Source organism: Festucalex cinctus, chromosome 4 (assembly GCF_051991245.1).
Source record: "Festucalex cinctus isolate MCC-2025b chromosome 4, RoL_Fcin_1.0, whole genome shotgun sequence".
NCBI classification, from domain to species: Eukaryota; Metazoa; Chordata; class Actinopteri; order Syngnathiformes; family Syngnathidae; genus Festucalex; species Festucalex cinctus.
The window spans coordinates 15,695,407-15,713,792 of record NC_135414.1 but is presented as its reverse complement, the minus strand read 5'-3'; the positions used below and the strand labels follow the sequence as shown (position 1 = coordinate 15,713,792).

Sequence of the window (18,386 nt, the reverse complement as noted above, 5' to 3'; positions counted from 1 at the left end):
GGTTTCTACAGCTTGCACAGCGTGTTTAGGCTATCGGCTATCCAGTATACAGATTAGTGGGACAAGCACTGTAGAAAATTGATGGATTAACAAATGGAACGTGATTTGTACAAGCTTTACGCTCCAACCATTTTTTTTCTTTAATACTGCCTAAATATTCAGTGATATGTTATGGTAGATGGATTCTATATATTTTTCAGCTTGTGGGATATGATACACAGACTATCTTTTAAAACCAAGCACTTGAGATTATATCAGGATTTATCAGCCTGTAAATTAAACTACTGGTCAATCTACAGAGAAACAAAACCACAGTTAACCTGAGCAAAATAACCACAGTTCCTCTTTGATTACATTGTTTCATATTAACCATTGACTTAGTTGGTGGGAATCAATTTACCATCAGAAGTGACCCCTGACCTGGAAGATGATTAGCTCAGCTTCTTCTACTTTGCGTTGTTCGGCCACAATGTCGTCACTTAGGCGACCCTCCCTCCAGGCGTGCATTGTCTCTTCTCCATACTGGAAAAGCTTAGAATTCTTTAAATCACCTGGACAATACCGATATTGTCAGTACTGAGTAGCTAAATAATGGCTGCAATTGCTGACTCAAATATACCAACACAAAGTAGCACATAATTGTGAAGGCCTCTTTGGTTTGATAGAGCACTCTGGTGATATAATGATACAACGTATTTACAGCATTTGAGAGATGGAAATGACAAACCCAGCTCACCAATGATATCGCTCTTTGTGGAGTTGGCTTTGAAGTTCATAGCGTAAAGGTCCGACACGATGACTCGGTAGCCTTGCTTTGATAGCTCCTTAGTAGCTACGTCCCGGACGGCTTCGTTGAATGAGCCCAAGCTCTGGTGGGCGTACACGATCAGTACCGTTTTCTGAGCTGTAACACACACAAACAAATGGGTTAAGAGAAAAATATCCAATTACCCTAACCATCTATAATGTGTCATTACACTTTTCCTGTTCAGGGTCATGGTGAGCTGAAGCCTCTTTCATTTCATGAAAGACTTCACCCCTCAGACTAAGACTATCCATCCATTTTCTTGACCACTTATTCCTCACAAGGGTCGCTGGAGCCTATCCCAGCTGGCTTTGGGCAGTAGGCGGGGTACACCCTGAACTGGTCGCCAGCCAATCACAGGGCACACAGAGACGAACAACCATCCACACCCACAAGCACACCGAGGGACAATTCAGAGCGCCCATTAACCTGCCATGCATGTCTTTGGAATGTGGGAGGAGACCGGAGTACCCGGAGAAGACCCACGCGGGCACGGGGAGAACATGCAAACTCCATCCAGGAAGGCCGGATCCTGGACTTGAACTCGAGTCCTCAGTACTGGGAGGCGGACGTGCTAACCACTCTTTCACCGTGCCGCTAATAAGACTAATAAAACCAAAACATAAACCTGATCATGTGTTTATAAAACCTTGAAAATATAATTTCATATAAAAACACAAAGACAATACTGAGGGGGGGGCAATTTAAGTATTTTTCACAATTGTTCAGGCCTACCCTGCAAAATTTATTTATTTTTTTGTTTATTTGGGCGGCACGGTAGTCGAGTGGTTAGCACGTCCGCTTCCCAGTTCTGAGGTCTCCGGTTCGAGTCCAGGCTCGGACCCTCCTGGGTGGAGTTTGCATGTTCTCCCCGTGCCCGCGTGGGTCTTCTCCAGGTACTCCGGTCTCCTCCCACATTCCAAAGACATGCATGGCAGGTTAATTGGGCGCTCCGAATTGTCCCTAGGTGTGCGTGTGAGTGTGTATGGTTGTTCGTCTCTGTGTGCCCTGCGATTGGTTGGCAACCAGTCCAGGGTGTCCCCCGCCTACTGCCCAGAGCCAGCTGAGATAGGCGCCAGCAGCCCCCGCGACCCTTGTGAGGAATAAGCGGTCAAGAAAATGGATGGATGGATGGATGTTTATTTATTTATTTATTTATTTATTTATTTATTTTTAGAGCGGTAACCTACAGGAAATTGGTACCTCTTTGGAGCTCTTAACACAGGTTTAGGTGCAAACTCATCTTTTCTTTACATTATGATAATGATTGTTGATTGACAAATTTGACACTTTGAAGTTATAAGGACTTGCACCATATGGAGGAGTATTTATTTATTTACATCACACTTATAGGCTACTGCAAACTACAAACACAATAATTATCTAAACTAAACTTTTACAAAGTGTTTTACAGTGAACATAAAACATAATCGACTGATAGTTAAAATAAAAGCATGAAACATAAAATGGAGTAAAACAAATATATAAGCATGGGTTTTAAAAATTGACAGTGAAGGGACTTGTCTAATATTAATAAAAGGCAGATGATTTCAGAGTTTTGGGCCACAGAAATGCTCTATCCCTTCTGAGCTTCCGCTTGGACCGCGATACCTCAAGCAACAGCTGGTTACCCGACCTGAGGCAACGGGCAGGAGCATGAAGATGGAGAAGCTCAGATAAGTATGTTGGTGCTCAGCCATCTAAAGATTTCAAAACGAATTTAAGGATCTTAAAATGGACTCTGAAAAACACTTAACATCTAAACTTTCACTCTCTAAAACTTGCAGGCTTACTTGGGTTGAGCAGTAAGTTAACCAAATTAAAAACTTAGTAAGCCACGTTTCCAAGGAATTATCGCTTTGGGTCTGTTTTATTTCACAGGCATCAGATAGGAGAAACAAGAACATTCCTTCGTGCAAGCGACATGATCTGAAGCTGGATATCAAGTGATGGCATCTAAAACACTTGAACGCTCACACTAGGAACTAACCTTTTATGGTTAAATATACTTTATTTATGTATTTAAAAAACACAATCATCTGGCTTATTTTATAAAACAAAATGTTGTTAAAACATGTTTCTGTTCACGTCTCCTTGTCAAAAATGAGGACTGAAGCTTCTGTTGATGCTCTACAGTATCAACACCCAACAAACCATGTCCAGTAATTCTGTTTAAATCTCAAGTACTTCCATAACACACAATATAAACCAAATATTGTGTTAAATAATATCTGTTTTATCATTTGAAATGACCAATTAAACACATTTTAAACATCCGTGTTCGGAAGAACGAGTTCACATATGAAAGACTTTGCTCCAAACAAATGTAATGTACCAGTAGCCTTACCGGTACGTTTAGTTTCTTCTGTTTGAAAGACCTGAAAGTCTTCTGCTTCTTTTTGCCGTTCATCCCCCAAATTTTCCTCCTCGGGGGCCACTTCCATATTGGATCTGCTTGGATCAGTCTGCACTTCACGTCAGCTCCTGTGGCTTTTATACACCCTGTGGCCCTCTTTGCGTGAGAAACATGCTAAGATTGGACATCAGGTGGAGCAAACGTGTCGAGGACTTACAGCGACACACAAGTGCAAGAAAGAAGAAAAAAAATTGGCACACTGCAGGACCGGTTTAGCTTTTTTTTTTTTTCTTTCATAAGGGGGGAGGGTAAAGTGTGCGTGTGTGTGCAATTTAGTCTGGCTGTGGAATCACTGGTGCAGGTGAATAAGATGGCTTTCACTTGGCCTGGAAAAGAATGTATGGGACACTTTCAAGGGATTATCCGACAGGCGTCATGTGGCCCAAAACACTTTAATCCGACTTAATTTCACTTTGTTAGAAGCAAAAGTGAAGGAGGGCGTCCATTTACTAAAGCTGAAGTAATTCAATCGAGTCCGCTTCGATAACGTCACAAGTCACTAGTTTCTGGGTGAACACACCGACTGCTTTTTCTTTGGCCATATTGCAGCTGTCTATATTGCATTTTCACATATCAACATTTTAACTCATTCACTCCCAGCTGTTTTACTGGATTTTGACTGATTTTGCAAGGCCCACAGAATATTGTGTTCTATATTTTATAAAAACATGGAACCTAACAAAAGGTTTAGCAAGTATATTTTTATGTTTCCGTTTTGCAGCAATTAGCATCGTAATATAGTTTTTCACAAATCTGTTTAAAACTGGGGAAAAGAGCTTTTTGCAACATGGCACCAGTTGATCTCTTATACTCTGCTGCCACCTACTGGCCGTTTTTGTAATAACTACCTTTGATTCAAGCATTCTCTTCAGTTCAGCGGCTGCATCAAAGCCTTCTGTATGCTCTAGCATTTAAAAACAAAAAAAACGTATAAATACGTCTTTGGGAGCTAATGAGTTAATGATCTGTATTTTATATTTATGAGGATTTCATGTGTTCCACACAACACCAACAAACAATAAAAAGATCATTTATGACAAATATAAAATTGAACATCATTACTATGGTTTTTGGTGTTATTTGGTAGAACGTTACGGAAATAAAGCATATAAACAAACATAACAATAAATAAATATCATATAAGAATATTTACACAAATATTTTCAAGCCTTTTTTGATGTTAACACCCAGCAAATTGCAATTGTTATTAAATATTTAAATCAAGTATAATTTCTTTTGGACATCCATTGTCTGTTCTTACTGTGAATTACTTGAGTTTAGATGAAAAAAATCATCCTTGCACTTGGAGTCAGGTTTTCACGACTTTCCTTTTTCTCCCCAAACTCTGCTGTCGTGCTAACCCAACTTTTCTACTTTGAGACTGGCAGATGCTGCCTTTGGCCTCACAGGCTGGAATGCGGCAGGAATGTTACTTGGTCACATCTACCATCTGATCAAGCCTTGAATCTTGATGTAACAAAAACATGCTCAGACTACCCCTCTTGGAAGAAATGTATGTAACAATATAGAGAATAATGACGAGAGCAGTTGGTCTTTGTATTTTAAAAGCTTTAATGCATCAAATTGGAAGAAAACAATTGCACAGTTCATCTTAAAGTGACAGTGTGAAGTAGTTGACCTCTTGATGTCACTATGTCATAAAATGCAGCAAAGGTGCATCCATTTCGAAGCATGTACACCGCGGTGACTCAGAGATGTGGAAGACCAAAAATGCCAAAATAAACAAATAAATCTATCAGTGGAATTAAAAACAATAGCTATATATGAATGATATGAAGCATATCAGTGATGTGCATCTCTGTCATGAGAAGGGTTGTGGTCTAATGACATCAGCAGCCTATATCAGGTATTCATAATTATTAGGCAACTTCCTTTCCTTTGGCAAAATGGGTCAGAAGAGAAATTTCACGGACTCCGAAAAGTCAAAAGTAGTGAGATGTCTTGCAGAGGGATGCAGCACTCTTAAAATTGCCAAGCTTTTGAGGCGTGATCATCAAAAAATCAAGTGTTTCATTCAAAATAGTCAACAGGTTCGCAAGAAGCGTGTTGAAATAACAAGGCGCAAAATAACTGCCCGTGAATTGGGGAAAATCAAGCGTGAAGCTGCCAAGATGCCACTTGCCACCAGTTTTGCCACATTTCAGACCTGCAGCATCACTGGAGTGCCAAAAAGCAAAAGGTCTGCAATACTCAGGGACATGGCCAAGGTAAGGAAGGCTGGAAAACTACTGAACAAGACACACAAGATAAAATGTCAAGACTGGGCCAAGAAATATCATCAGACGGATTTTTCTAAGTTTTTTTGGTCTTGATGGGCCTGTGGCTGGAATCAGTAAAGGGCAGAGAGCTCCACTCCGACTCAGACGCCAACAAGGTGGAAGTGGGGTACTGGTATGGGCTGGTGACAGTGTTATCAAAGATGAGCTTGTGGGACCTTTTTGGGTGGAGGATGGAGCAAGCCTAACTCCCAGTCTTACTGCCAGTTTCTGGAAGACACCTTCAAGCAGTGGTACAGGAAGAAGTCAACATCGTTCAAGAATAACATGATTTTCCTGGAGGACAATGCGCCATCACACACATCCAATACTTGCATATGAACGGGGGATCAGAGACTGAAGAGCCAGCAGCAGGCCTTTTCATCCAACATCAGTGTGTGACCTCATAAATATGCTTCTGGTTCACAGTTCCCATCCTCAACCTATCAAAATGTTTGTATTCACATTTGAGGGTCACTTCTTCGAACTTTATATGAGTCAAGGCAGGTGAGTAAATACTTGTAGCTGGTTTATTATTTACAGTACACACTGTTACTATTGAAATGTGTTGTATACAAACACAATCAATCATTTAGAACTCACTTACCAGTATATACATTTTGACATGACCTTCCATATGTGTTTTGTGGGCCTTTCAGACTCCACCGTGATGAATGCAGGTACCCGCATGAGATTGTGGTCGCAGAGTGCCTTAGTCAGGGTTGCATCGTCAACCAGCAAGAAGAGCTGAGCTACAATTTTGTGCCTGTTTTTTGCACCGCTGATGGTTCTGGGAAAGGTTCAGTGCCCGTTTGATCCAAGCATAAATATATTCTCAAAAAAGATCTCATCAAAATCCCGGTGGCTTGCACGTGCCGTTCCCAACTACATCAAATAATATATGTGTACAGGAATTTGTCATTAGGCAAGTTCACATTAAAAAAACAAAAACAAAACAAAACAGTATTGTCACCGTCTTAAAATAATTGCCTAAGTTTTTTTTTTGTGTGTGTTTTTTTGGCAAAAATGTTTTTGGCCTAAATTATCTCCTCATGATGCAAATGGTTCTTCTTCTTCTTCTTTTTTTTTTTTTCTTCCTGAAAAAATCTGGTAGGAAAAATGACTTATGTGATTGTTTTAAGAAGGCGTCAATATTTTCCGTCCTTAATGAAATGACATTTGTTGTCACTGAAAAATGTATCAGCTATTTAGTAGCAGTTTGTCAGCATACTAAGGTTTACTCTTGGCTAATGTTTCAAATTAAAGACGATACAAACTGGTGAGATGAGATCGATATGAAGCAATTTCAATATGCCTTAGAGTTGGAAATCATATATCCATCCATCCATTTTCTTAACCGCATGTTCCTCACAAGGGTCGCGGGGTGCTGGAGCCTATCCCAGCTGGCTTCGGGCAGTAGGCGGGTTACACCCTGAACTGGTTGCCATCCATTCGCAGTGGTAATCATATATTGTTTGTCAAATTTGTCCACTATTGTTCATAATTGATTGAAACCATGTTTCTGAGGTGTAATACAAATGCACATGCACATGTAAGAATATGTTTCACTTATACCGAAGCTGTATTCTTGTATCTTCAAAAACCTCAAGAGGTTTGCATTATTTTCCTCAGGGATTTAATTGATTTCTGTAGATCTTTTTTTTTTTTTTTTTTTTGCGCCATTGTTGAGAATTTTTTTTTTTTACCTTTCGTCTAAATGCAAATACATGTTAAGAAGGATGGTGCACATTTTTGCTTTGACACTGACAAAGTTCTGTTCTATTCTAAGTATGAAAGAAACAAACTTTTTTTTTTAAATCAACATTTATTTTTTTTTACCTAGGTATTGATTTTGAAATTATTCTTTTCTTTTTACTCTTTGACTGCCAAAGACGTTTAATGATGATTAGTAAAATTCCAATGAATGGAATGCGATCTTTCATTGAGTAGCCACATTGTATATGTAGTAAAGACAAACAATATTCTTTTTGCCTTGAAAGATGAGTTAAAATGCTCAAAAGCGGCTGGCACTGTGGATTTTTTTTGTTTTGTGTTTATAACGCCTGGCAGTCAGAGTTAATTGCATTTTCCTTTTAGCTAATTCAGTCGTCGCATATGATGGAAAAGTTGGTCCATCCAACCAGTTGTAAAAATGGCATGTATCCACAAGGTGGCAGTATTTAGCTTTTGACTTTGCCTTAAGACAACAACTGAAAACCGGTGATGCACTCTTTCAACTGTTTATGCAGCCAGCAATACCATTATCTTTCAAATACTGATATATTTGTAATTTTTATTGATATCCATACCGATAAATGTGTTTAGATATTTTGAAACAGCATGATGAATTTTGTTTCGGAAAATGAGCTACAAGAGCACAGTGAAAAGTAGATGAACATGTATGAGCATGAAAAGCACGACTCCGCGTAAAAAAAATAAATAAATAAATAAATATATTTGTTAAGGTGGTGTCCAGTGATACGTTTATTAAAAAAAATACTACATTAAGAGCTGTTGTTGTTGTTGTTTTTAATGACGCAAAGGAAACATAGCGTCTTGTCACCACATATGTAGATGGTTCCATAGACAACAGAAGAACGGCTTGCCTACTGGAAGAAAAAAACGGACCAATGTCATTAATTTGTGAAATTCTCATCTGACTTTTAGCAGGAAGGATGTTCATGTACAGTATGTCGTCTACTGTACACTGTCAACATGAAAATACTTTCCTGCTCGACAGTGGTAGCAAAACGCTGGCAGTCATAACATGATGAATGTTGCATTAATGCCTTCCATACATACAGCTGTACAAGCTGGAGACAAGTTGAAACACATCTTTCGATCACTGGCGGAAGCTTACAATGCTTGTCATTGTCATGCTGTGAGCGTTTGAGAGCGTCCTCTACTGTTTAAGTGCTGTACCACATGTAATAACAGGCCATTTACTTTTATTGAAGAGGTTAGTGTATTTTTTGTACACAATTTAACAATTGGAACGCCACACGAAGCAGCAAACATATTTTTAACCAAAGTATTGTCACTTACCCAAAAGATAAAGACAGAAACGTCAGTAACTATTTGCTTCACAGTAGAGACCAGACGGAATCAAAAATTGGATATTGATAGTTTTTTCTTGCTTGCTTATTGGTCATTCATATACTTCAATCTAATAGTTTCAGTCGTACTTGGGCAGATCAGCAGAGCTTCCCTGCCTGTTGTAAATCTTTCCAAACCCACATGAGATCCGTATGTTCATTTAAGGTGGTGGCAACAAGTTTGGAATAAGCACAACGATTGTATTGCACAGGAAGGACCTGAAAGTAATTCCAATTTGGAGGGTCTGTGGGAGGGATGTCCAAATATTCCATGCACAAGCCCAAGTACGCGTCTTCAATGTAAATGGCTTTGACATGTCTGGAAGCTTCCACAAGCTTTTGTGGCAGGTCCAAAGAAAGAACATAGCCCAAGCCCAGAGCGTAACGTGGGTACTGAGCTTTGGGGTAAACATCCACTGGGAGATACCACTTGGACATGGGATCTCTCTGGACCCTTGCATTTCTGGCCACAAGTCCAGTCATGTAGTTTGTTTTGGGTGCATTTAACAACATAGTAATGAGATTTGGCACATTGAGGTACATGTCAGAATCAATCTTCATGGCGTAAGGGGCGCTGGAGCAGTAGGAGCTGAGCCACTCGAGCATCACCATGGTTTTGATGGTCAGGTTAGTGTAGCAGTCCAGGAAATTGCTTTGGATCAGGTCTCCATGCTCCTTGCTCTCTTGCTGCAACTGTTCCTCGAGCTGCTCGACAGGTTTGCCCGTATGCAGCCCCAGCAGAAAGAAGACGCTGAGCACCTTCCCCAACACCACAGTTTGCCCTCCCCAGGTGCTGCGGATAATGTCTCGATGACGTCTGTTGTGCGGCGCCACAGGAACCATCAGGACCACAAAAGGTTTCTTCTCTTCACATTTGTTGGGCTCATTCACAATAAAGTGATACTCAGCGGGGTAAGCCACAAAGTATGGACTTTGGAGTACAGCTGCCGGATGGTTTTCAATAATGTGACTTCCTTCACTTGTTTGTCCACTTTTCATGGCAGGTGTTTTAGTTGCCAAAAATCTGGTAGACGGAGAAATGTTCCAATCAGCTCCTATGAAAGAAATGTTGCCAATGCTCAGACTTTTCAGCCCAGACCACCATTTTGTTGGATTATATTGCATCCACCATTTAGATCTCCAGCCACTTGTACTGTCCTCTATATTTGCACTGAAATAAAACAAAACTGTCGCCACTGCCAATATGAAGAAAAGGCAGCGAGGTCGTGTCGCGCTGCACCATCTCCTGTGTTGGCTGCCATCTGACCTTCCCTGGCTGAGGATGAGAGAGACAAGTTCAACCTAAATTATTACAGCAGCGTCGAGCTGCCATTGTGGACTAAACATTTTTGGCTGTCGAGTATGTTCGAACATACTTGTAAATATGTTCAAACGTATTGAAACATGTTTGAACATATTCGCAAATATGTTTGAACATATTCCCAAATATATTCGAACATACTCGTAAATATATTCAAACATAGTCGCAAATACATTCGAACATACAAATACGTTCGAACATACTTGCAAATATGTTTGAACATACTCGCAAATATGTTTGAACTTACATGGAGGCGACATGCTACAAAGTTAGCATACCTTTTTAGACATTTGGGCCAAATTATCAATTCATTAGAAATTTACGTAGACAAAAAAAAACAACAACAGTGTTTATTCGTAACTTTTATGATTTATTATGTCTGCCGTGCATGATTTAGATTTGTCATTTTTTTCACTTTCGCATGCGGAAATAATACCCCGTGGCATTATGGGAAGGTATGCTAACTTTGTAGCATGTAGCCAACAAGTACGTTCGAACATATTTGCGAGTATGTTCAAACATATTTGCAACTATGTTCGAACGTATTTACGAGTATGTTCGAACATATTTGCGAGTATGTTCGAACATACTCACCAGCCAAAAATGTTTACTCCACATTGGCAGCTCTATGCTTCCGTAAAATTATAGATCACACACGCATCATTTTTAGTGGACCACTAAAGCAAATAGGATGGCTACACTGTAAAAAAACAAAATCCTAAAATATCGGAAATTAAAATTATTAAATTTAATTTTACAGATTGTTACTATATTTTTAAAATGTTATTTAATGTTTAAAAATAGGCTGTGATCTTATATACTGAATATAAAATAACATGAAATCGTTGTAACTGTGAAAGCACACAATGAACAAATGAACCTTAATTTCACAAATATTTGTCTGTTATTTAAAGGAATAAACTGTAAAATGCAACTTTAAAACTCTGGTGAAAAAAAAAGGCAAAATACATTTAAATTTACTGAGAAATTAAACAATAAAATTTTTAATTTTACGATAAATTCTATGTTAACTGCCTAATGTATTTTTATTTTATTTTTAATTTTTTTAATCGAAAATAACTACAATTCCTGTAATATCCTAGATGGTAACATTCACTGTCAATGTATGAACATTTATTTTGAAAGGACATCTAAAGAGACAGAGGGAAAGGGGAAAGAAAGCATGAGAGTGTGAATAATATGCAAAGCAAAGAATTGGACTTACGGATGCTGCCTCTGCTTTGGGGCAACAAGTATACATTTTATGTGATCTAAAATGACAAAAAACAGTGGAAGTAGAGTCGACATCTAGTACCCCTAAGGTTATGCATTCGATCCCGTTTGTGAACATGTCGAAGTATCCTTGAGCAAGATTCTGAACTCCGAATGCTGCCTCATCAGTAGGTGAAAGAGTAATCAAAGTGTAAAGTGGTTTGAACGCCTTGCAAGGTGGAATGCTATACAAATGAATTACTCCAACAGTTGTAATTTTAAATCCAATATCTAGTTATTCAAGTTTTTTTTTTTTTTTTTAAATAGGTTTTGGAAAATGAATCACATTTTGTCTAGAAAAATTGATAGATTGTTAATGTTGATTATTGCCTGAAATAAATGAACAAATGGACATTATTTTTTTGTGTCATATTACATCAAACACATTATGATAAATCCCCTTTCCATTAACTAATAGCAGCAAATTTCTGCAATTTTAAGCATTATTATTCGTAATATGTTTACCTACTGTATTTCTATTAATTGTTTAATAAAAATATAAAAATGTTACTAAATAAACAACCTGAAAATAAGGCAAAATCTTGTTGAAATTAAAACTGCAAATTGTGTTTTAATTATGGAAAAAAATTATTTTTATGAGCAGTAAGTAAGAATAAGTTTCTGTTTTTTTTTTATTTTTATTTAAAAAAAAAGAAAAAAAAAAAGAATAAGTTTCTGTTATTTAAATTTAAATTAACCCTTTTATTACTTTTTTTTTTTTTTTTTTTGCAGTGTCCTTTATGTTTCTTGCTAAATGGATTTTCATTTTTTGAAGAAAATCTGTGAGGGAAAAAAACCCCAAAGCAAAACAAAACCTTTCTTCACTTATCTAAGTTATTACAAGCATTTTTTTTCCCAGACCGAAACCTGTCTTCACATAAATTAATCAGTAGTTTAAATATTTGGCTATGTCTATTGTCTATGACTTTTCTTCTGACTACAAACTGATTTTTAAATACATACATAAGCAATTGTGTAAATAGTAATATGAAGAGGGTATTATACAGTTAAATAATCTTTACAGTCACAACGGCTTGTGCTGATAAAGAGTTTAACAACCTATAAAGGAAGACTTTGATTTGTGGTGGGTATGATAATTGTCATGAAATATGTCATGAGCAGTCTGTAATGCGTTAGCGTTATAACCTCATTTTCATTCACTTACTGTTTGAGAAAGACTTGTCCTCTTCTACATCTCAATTTGATTCATTTTCAAGGTTCATAAATACACAAAAGAACAATCTCTATAAAAACAATCACATTGCAGTAATAACGTGTACACACCTTTTTCCACATGTGGCAAAGTCACTCTCTGGCATTTTTATGCTCTCCTCACAATGATGGTGTGTCTTTATCCATTCCAAAAGGTAAGAAAAACATCAAGCTCTGCTAAAAGTCAAAATGAAAACAGGATGGTGTAAAATGTGCGAACAGGTCTTTCTCGCTGGCAGTGAACCGTATCGACCAAAATTCCACAGAAAACATTCCCTCCGTCTGTGTGACTGACTCTAGTTGAGGTAACGTCCACACGTCGTTGTTAACCTGGTAGGGAAGCCACACCTTTGTTTGCTCCATCTTTTTTTTTTTTTTTTTTTTTTTTTTGCTGCATTTGCATCTCCTTCACTGAGTCCACTTTCCATGGTTAAACTGTTACTTATGAACAACACCTGCAACCACATATTAAAAATAGGCTTATTACAATTTGGGACAAGTAGCCTGCACTTTATACTGTATGAAACAAATGTAGGGGAGACCGGGGCTTGATGTCACACTTTTCATATCTTTATATAATTTCTTGGAATCAATACATCATCCATCCATTATCCAAACTGCTTATCCTCATACGGATATGTTTACCAAATGAATGAGCAAAATCTCAGGTATTTTTATCTTTTGTGTCAGTGCACAGTTATAAGCACCCCACCAACTGCTAAGTTGTCTCACTGTATGGAGTAAGATGTCAACTAATAATTATAAAAAAAAATAAAATAAATAAATAAAAAAAAAATAAAAAAAAAAACCTTTTTTTGTTTGTTTTGTTGTTGTTTTTTAACTTGAAAGTGAAACTTTAAAACAGGCAAAGAATTTTTTTGCCCATTCTTTGCACATGTGACAACTAACACCAAAATGACGGAGATACGTTGCCCCAAGTTTGTTGTTGAACTGTTGGCTAATACGAGCTCTAGTTTAAAGTCTCTAACGAGTCCACACAAATTACTTCTATAGAATTTATGGACAACGCTTGTTTCAAAATATATAAAGTACAAATATTTTACTTTGCTGCGATTGGCTGGCAAACAGTTCAGGGTGTACCCCGCCCGCTGCCCATAGCCTGCTGGGATAGGCTCCAACACCCCCTGCGACCCTTGTGAGGAGCAAGCGGTTCAGAAAATGAATGGATGGATATTTTACTTTGTAGACAACAACTTTGTTTCGAACTGCAATCCGTAGTACTGCAGTGGACCATACCCAGCAAACACGTACAGTTGGTGTAGTTGGGCTTTGGCTGGGCATGGGTGGGCTTCATTGTTGGGCCCCACTCGCAGTAGGTGTACAGGAGATGGGCGAAAGTAAGTCTGGGCAATAAGTGGACTCTGACTGGGCTTCACTCTAAAATGTTCAAATTTTGCACAATAACAGCAGGCGCAACAGATGGCTTATATTTCTTTACAATTAAGTAACATTTTCTTTTTGGGGGGAAAAAAAAATAAAATCTATATTTACACTTAATATAATCGCCAAAGTCCCTTTTTTTACCCAGAATTTTCAGTAAGCACACAAATATGAACCATTTGCATCATAAAGAGATGATTTAGGCAACAACAACAAAAATGACACAGGAAACACCGGAATTCATTTTCACTTACAGAAGAGACTTCTCCAAAAAAATGGTTAAAATTTGGATCATAGGCCGATATTACGATAAATGTATTTAAAACAACCTTCTTTGTCATGTGGCTGTATAGCTCAGTGGTCAGGCCAGGGGTCTCCAAGTTGGGTCCTCGAGAGACCCCATCCAGCCTGTTTTCCATGTCTCCGTCCTTCAGCACAGCTGAATCTCATGATCAGCTAATCAGCAGCTTTGCAGAAGCCTTATAACGATCCCGATCATAAATCAGGTGTGTTAGTGGAGAGAAACATGGAAAAAAGGCTGCATAGGGGCTCTCGAGGACACAACTTGGAGACCCCTGGGTTAGGGTGTCTGTTTTGGTACACTGGTTCACACCCCTGTCATGGCAATCATTTTTTAGGAGTCAACTTTTAACTGGGACCAGGCTGGGAACTTTTAAACACTTTTAAACACCAGCCACTATCCAACCCACATGGGCCCCACATAGGTGTGTTGACAGGGTATCATTTTGCATGCCAAGTTGAAAACTAAAGCACAACATTCAATAACACCAACCTATATTCATATTGTATATGTAAAAGCTAAGTTCAGTAAGGTGAACTAAAAGTAGCCTCTTGTACTTAAGTAAAAGTACAAATGTTATTATACGCAAATCTGGAGAACACTAACCCAATTGCAACATCCGTTTTTAGTTTAACTTGGCACAACTACAAAACAAATGCTTTCTATACAAAATAGTTTTCCTCTTTTATTAACTTAGAGGTCCTCAACCAGCTGTCAAGTGAGAAAATAAGTTACACACTTTTTCTTAGTTTGGCAGAAAAATATTATTCAACAAATATATGTTTGTTATCTATCTTTGCATCTCTATGTGTGTGCGAGTGTGCGTGTGCGTGCCCGTGCATGTGTGTGCGTGCGCGAATGACAAACAACTGACCAAACTCACTGAAGAATTTTGCCTCAGGACTTGATTACTAGCTTGAGAAAACAAGAAAGCCAGGTTGCAATTAAGTGTGACGACTTTCTTTCAGTTAGATGGAATTGAATGATGGAATTTGGAGGCTTTGTACAACAATTACAAGCAAGTAAACGGAAATTTGGAGCACATAACTATTGTTGTTAACCTGGTCATCTGCCATGTGTGTTTCGCCAACACGTGTCGAACTGAAGTGTGGCTCAACTTTGTTAAAATAATTGATCAGTTGCCTCAGTGAAACACAAGCGCAATAACAAATAATCAACCTTAGCAATTACTGTATATAACCTTAGCATATTAATGATCAATTTCTCACAATTCCCCCTTTTTTTTTTTTTTTTTAACCTCTTATACAGAGTTAAAACTAAAGCAACCGTGATTTGAAAAATTAAAACCTCACCTTTTTGGTCTCTAATCAAGAGATCACCATTTTTCTCACCAAATCCGTCTCTAGATCATCAGTGTCCAAAACAGTCGTCATCAAATGTTTGCCCGAAATATCACGTTTTCCAACAGAAACGTTTCCGTTATAACTCTCAAACACAATGTACGAATACATGGGATACAGCAAAAACTGCAAGTAACTATAATAGTTGTGGAAGTGACTAAAGAAGTCAACAGCATATAAACAAAAGAGATTGCAATTGTGGTACAGCTTCTGAGGTGTTGCAGTTTGACGTCCTCGTCTGCTTCTCGTCCTGTTCTGTCCGCTTTTTGTCCAGGCGGTGGTTAGAATGTCATCTTTGAGTTTGGGTTTTCTCTCTCTGGTAGGATTCGCTCACTTCTGCTGAATTCTGTAAAGAGAGCTAATAGGTTCGTTAAAGTAAAGTAGGGTTGTGTGCATACCTATGAAAAATCTAGTCTGGAAACTGCCTTCTGGTTCGAAGTTCATATGGTGTAGACCCCGTGGAATGGTTTAGCGAGTATCTGACGGACATTAGGGAAACTGGCATTGCTTCAAGCTGACACGACGAGGTAAGGTAGGACTCAGACGCAGGCGTAAGGTAAGCCACCAAGGCAGCAGGTTTATTTCCGGCCAACAGGTGTCTCCTCTCAAGCTGAGAGGAGAACAGGGAAGCAAAAAAGTGGAGAACAAAAAGCGCTCCACTAGGGAGGAAAAAACAGGCAAAAGGTACTGGGGACAACGAAAAGCGCTACGCTAGGGAGGAAAAAGGGCACAAGGCAAAAGGGGTAACAAAAGGCTCTCCACTGGGGAGGAAAAGGCACAAAAACAAGGCAAAAACAAGGCAAAAACACTTGGCAACATGAACGAGGACATAAGGACTGTGGGACGCTTCCATGCACTGACTGTGACACTTCGGCCACGGAGGGGAGAATGCAGGTGGCTTTTATTGTCTGTCTTGATTGGCGGCAGGTGTTCATTATCATGGGCGGGGACCGGTGATTATGGAGCGGCAGGAAGGGTAAGTGACCTGGGGTGATAGAAGAGTTAGGATTTTCAAAAGAAAACAGGAAACATGACTATAAAAATAAAAGCATGGGCCGTCACGCCGGTGGCGGCGTGACACAAGCCAATTCAATTTGGTCTGTGCACAGATTTTGCCAATTTGTTTTTCAAAATTTGGTTCATTCGCTCGACTTTGCCTTGTGATTGCAGATGATAGACTGTTCTAAAGGCGTGCTTAACTCTAATCAGGGTTAATGAGTGTACTAAAATGACGAGTCTTTGGTGTGTGTCTACTAACTTTCAGCAGTGGAGCATGTGTGTTTATCACCATTCCGCTCTGCATAACGCATCGTCCACTATCTACAACACGACTATCTGTTTGTACAATGTTTATTGGCGAGTTACAAAGCAGTAAAATGTTATGATATGTGACTGACTGGTTGGAAACTGGTGGGAAATTTAAATAGACAACATTACAAAAAAAGAAATAGAGTAAGAAATAAAACTTTCAAATTAAAAATATATATATATTTCTTCTTTAAAAGAAAAAAGAAATCAAAGGGGATAGAAAGAAGTAAAACTTGTAATATCGACCCCTAATCGACACAAAAAACAACACAAAATAAATGACAGCAAACTGTCAAGACGCTTTCAAAGGAACAATTAAACAAAATAACTCAACAGCATGACCTTGTGCTAAATATATTTTTCCAATAGTTGTGCTTTTATACATTCTTTAAAAATACAAATAGAATGAGATAATTTGGTTTTGTAATCCAGACTGTTCCACAAACTGACACATTGAGTCGAAATATATCATTCTTTTTGTTTTGTTCTGTATTTAGGCTTATCTTAATTATCGCTCTGGTTCTGGTTTCAAACTCATGTAGCACTAAGGAACATTAGGTTCCATACTAGCTTCAACTCGCCGTTCACATTTTCATTTTAATTGACCTTGTTCTAAAGAATGGATGTTTTGTCATTTGTTTTGAGGTTGCGCTAGATAGTTTTATCAGTGTTTACGGTTTGCGAAAGACTTTATCTGCTATGTATTGAATATGGCAGCTGTGACCTTTTTTTTAACTGTAAGAAGCAAAAGAAGTAGGCGGAGCAAAAGAATACGGTAATAAGGTTTTGTCTTGCCTGCTAATTGGTCATGATGACAAACGTCATCAAATAGTCACTCAAATCAGGAGTGGGGAACCTTCTGTCATGATCAGTGTTTTTTGTTTATTTTGATTCAATTCAGTTTGTTTCATGATTTGTTTCATGATTTGTCCCATGTTCATATCTTTTCTTAGGTCATCATTTCCACCTGTCCTCGTCAGCCATGTTTCTTGTCTCAATCCATCATCTCCCTCCAGCCACTTGTGACTTGTCCAAGTGTGCTTTGTTGTGCTGCTGTGATTTCTTTCGGCCTGTGTTGGTCCACTGTGCGTGTGTTCTCGTATCACAATAAGTTTCGCTGACTTTATAGTGGTGCGTGTTTTGTTTCCCTCAACTTCTTTGTGACTGTATTTTGTTTTTATTGAATTTGTTTAAGTGTGTGTTTTTATTTTTCCAAGTTCTTTTTGAAATAAATAAATAAATAAATAAATAAATAAATACTTTTGAGATCCATCTTGCCTTCCTTCCCTTCTTCCTTTCATTTGAGTCTTCCACATTGTGCCACAACCATCGCAAAGTCGCAAACACATCAACCCGCTTGTGTCGCACCTTCCACCAGTCGCCCTTTTTTGGCCAGTGAACGGAGCATGTGAGAGTGAGATTACCTGGCATGATTGCCAGGATCATCAATTGTGAACAGGCTGAAGGTGGATGCAAAGTAATTAGTTAGCAACAGAAATGTCGAGCCTGTTTCCCAACTTGTGGCAAGGTGTGACAGTGATACAGAAAGAGGTAGTTTAATTATGATACAGTGACATCAGTATAATTAGTGGGTTATATAATATCATTGGCACGTGCT

General features: G+C 38.4%; 2 protein-coding genes across 5 annotated transcripts in view; both read right to left on the bottom strand.

The window, feature by feature from the left end:
* The window catches only part of nqo1 (NAD(P)H dehydrogenase, quinone 1), a 6,307-nt gene extending 2,893 nt beyond the window's left edge, over positions 1-3,414 (bottom strand). The window contains exons 1-3 of one of the 2 annotated variants that reach the window (XM_077519224.1): positions 3,153-3,414; positions 737-904; positions 421-551 (exon numbers count right to left, since the gene is read on the bottom strand). In XM_077519224.1, the coding sequence (XP_077375350.1) occupies positions 421-551; positions 737-904; positions 3,153-3,249 (396 nt within the window). In that variant the 5' untranslated portion in view covers positions 3,250-3,414. The remainder of the gene's footprint in view (positions 1-420; positions 552-736; positions 905-3,152) is intronic. The other variant, XM_077519223.1, reaches the window with a different exon arrangement.
* A 4,766-nt stretch (positions 3,415-8,180) lies between these two features.
* LOC144017148 (beta-1,3-galactosyltransferase 2-like) lies at positions 8,181-15,538 on the bottom strand. Of its 3 annotated transcripts, none has more exons than XM_077518433.1 (4): positions 15,413-15,538; positions 12,470-12,574; positions 11,139-11,184; positions 8,181-9,868 (listed from the first exon to the last, which is right to left on the bottom strand). In XM_077518433.1, exon 4 carries the CDS (start codon positions 9,715-9,717, stop codon positions 8,692-8,694), a length of 1,026 nt encoding a protein of 341 aa, XP_077374559.1. In that variant the 5' UTR covers positions 9,718-9,868; positions 11,139-11,184; positions 12,470-12,574; positions 15,413-15,538; the 3' UTR covers positions 8,181-8,691. The 3 variants fall into 3 exon arrangements, with proteins under 3 accessions (XP_077374559.1, XP_077374558.1, XP_077374560.1); XM_077518432.1 differs by lacking the exon at positions 15,413-15,538 and adding an exon at positions 14,053-14,183; XM_077518434.1 differs by lacking the exon at positions 15,413-15,538 and adding an exon at positions 14,053-14,156 and having other exon boundaries at positions 12,470-12,571.
* Between the last annotated feature and the right edge of the window lie 2,848 nt (positions 15,539-18,386).

Excerpts from the sequence above, each read along its gene's own strand:
- LOC144017148 (XM_077518433.1), bottom strand. The coding sequence starts at position 9,717 with ATGCAATATAATCCAACAAAATGGTGGTCTGGGCTGAAAAGTCTGAGC.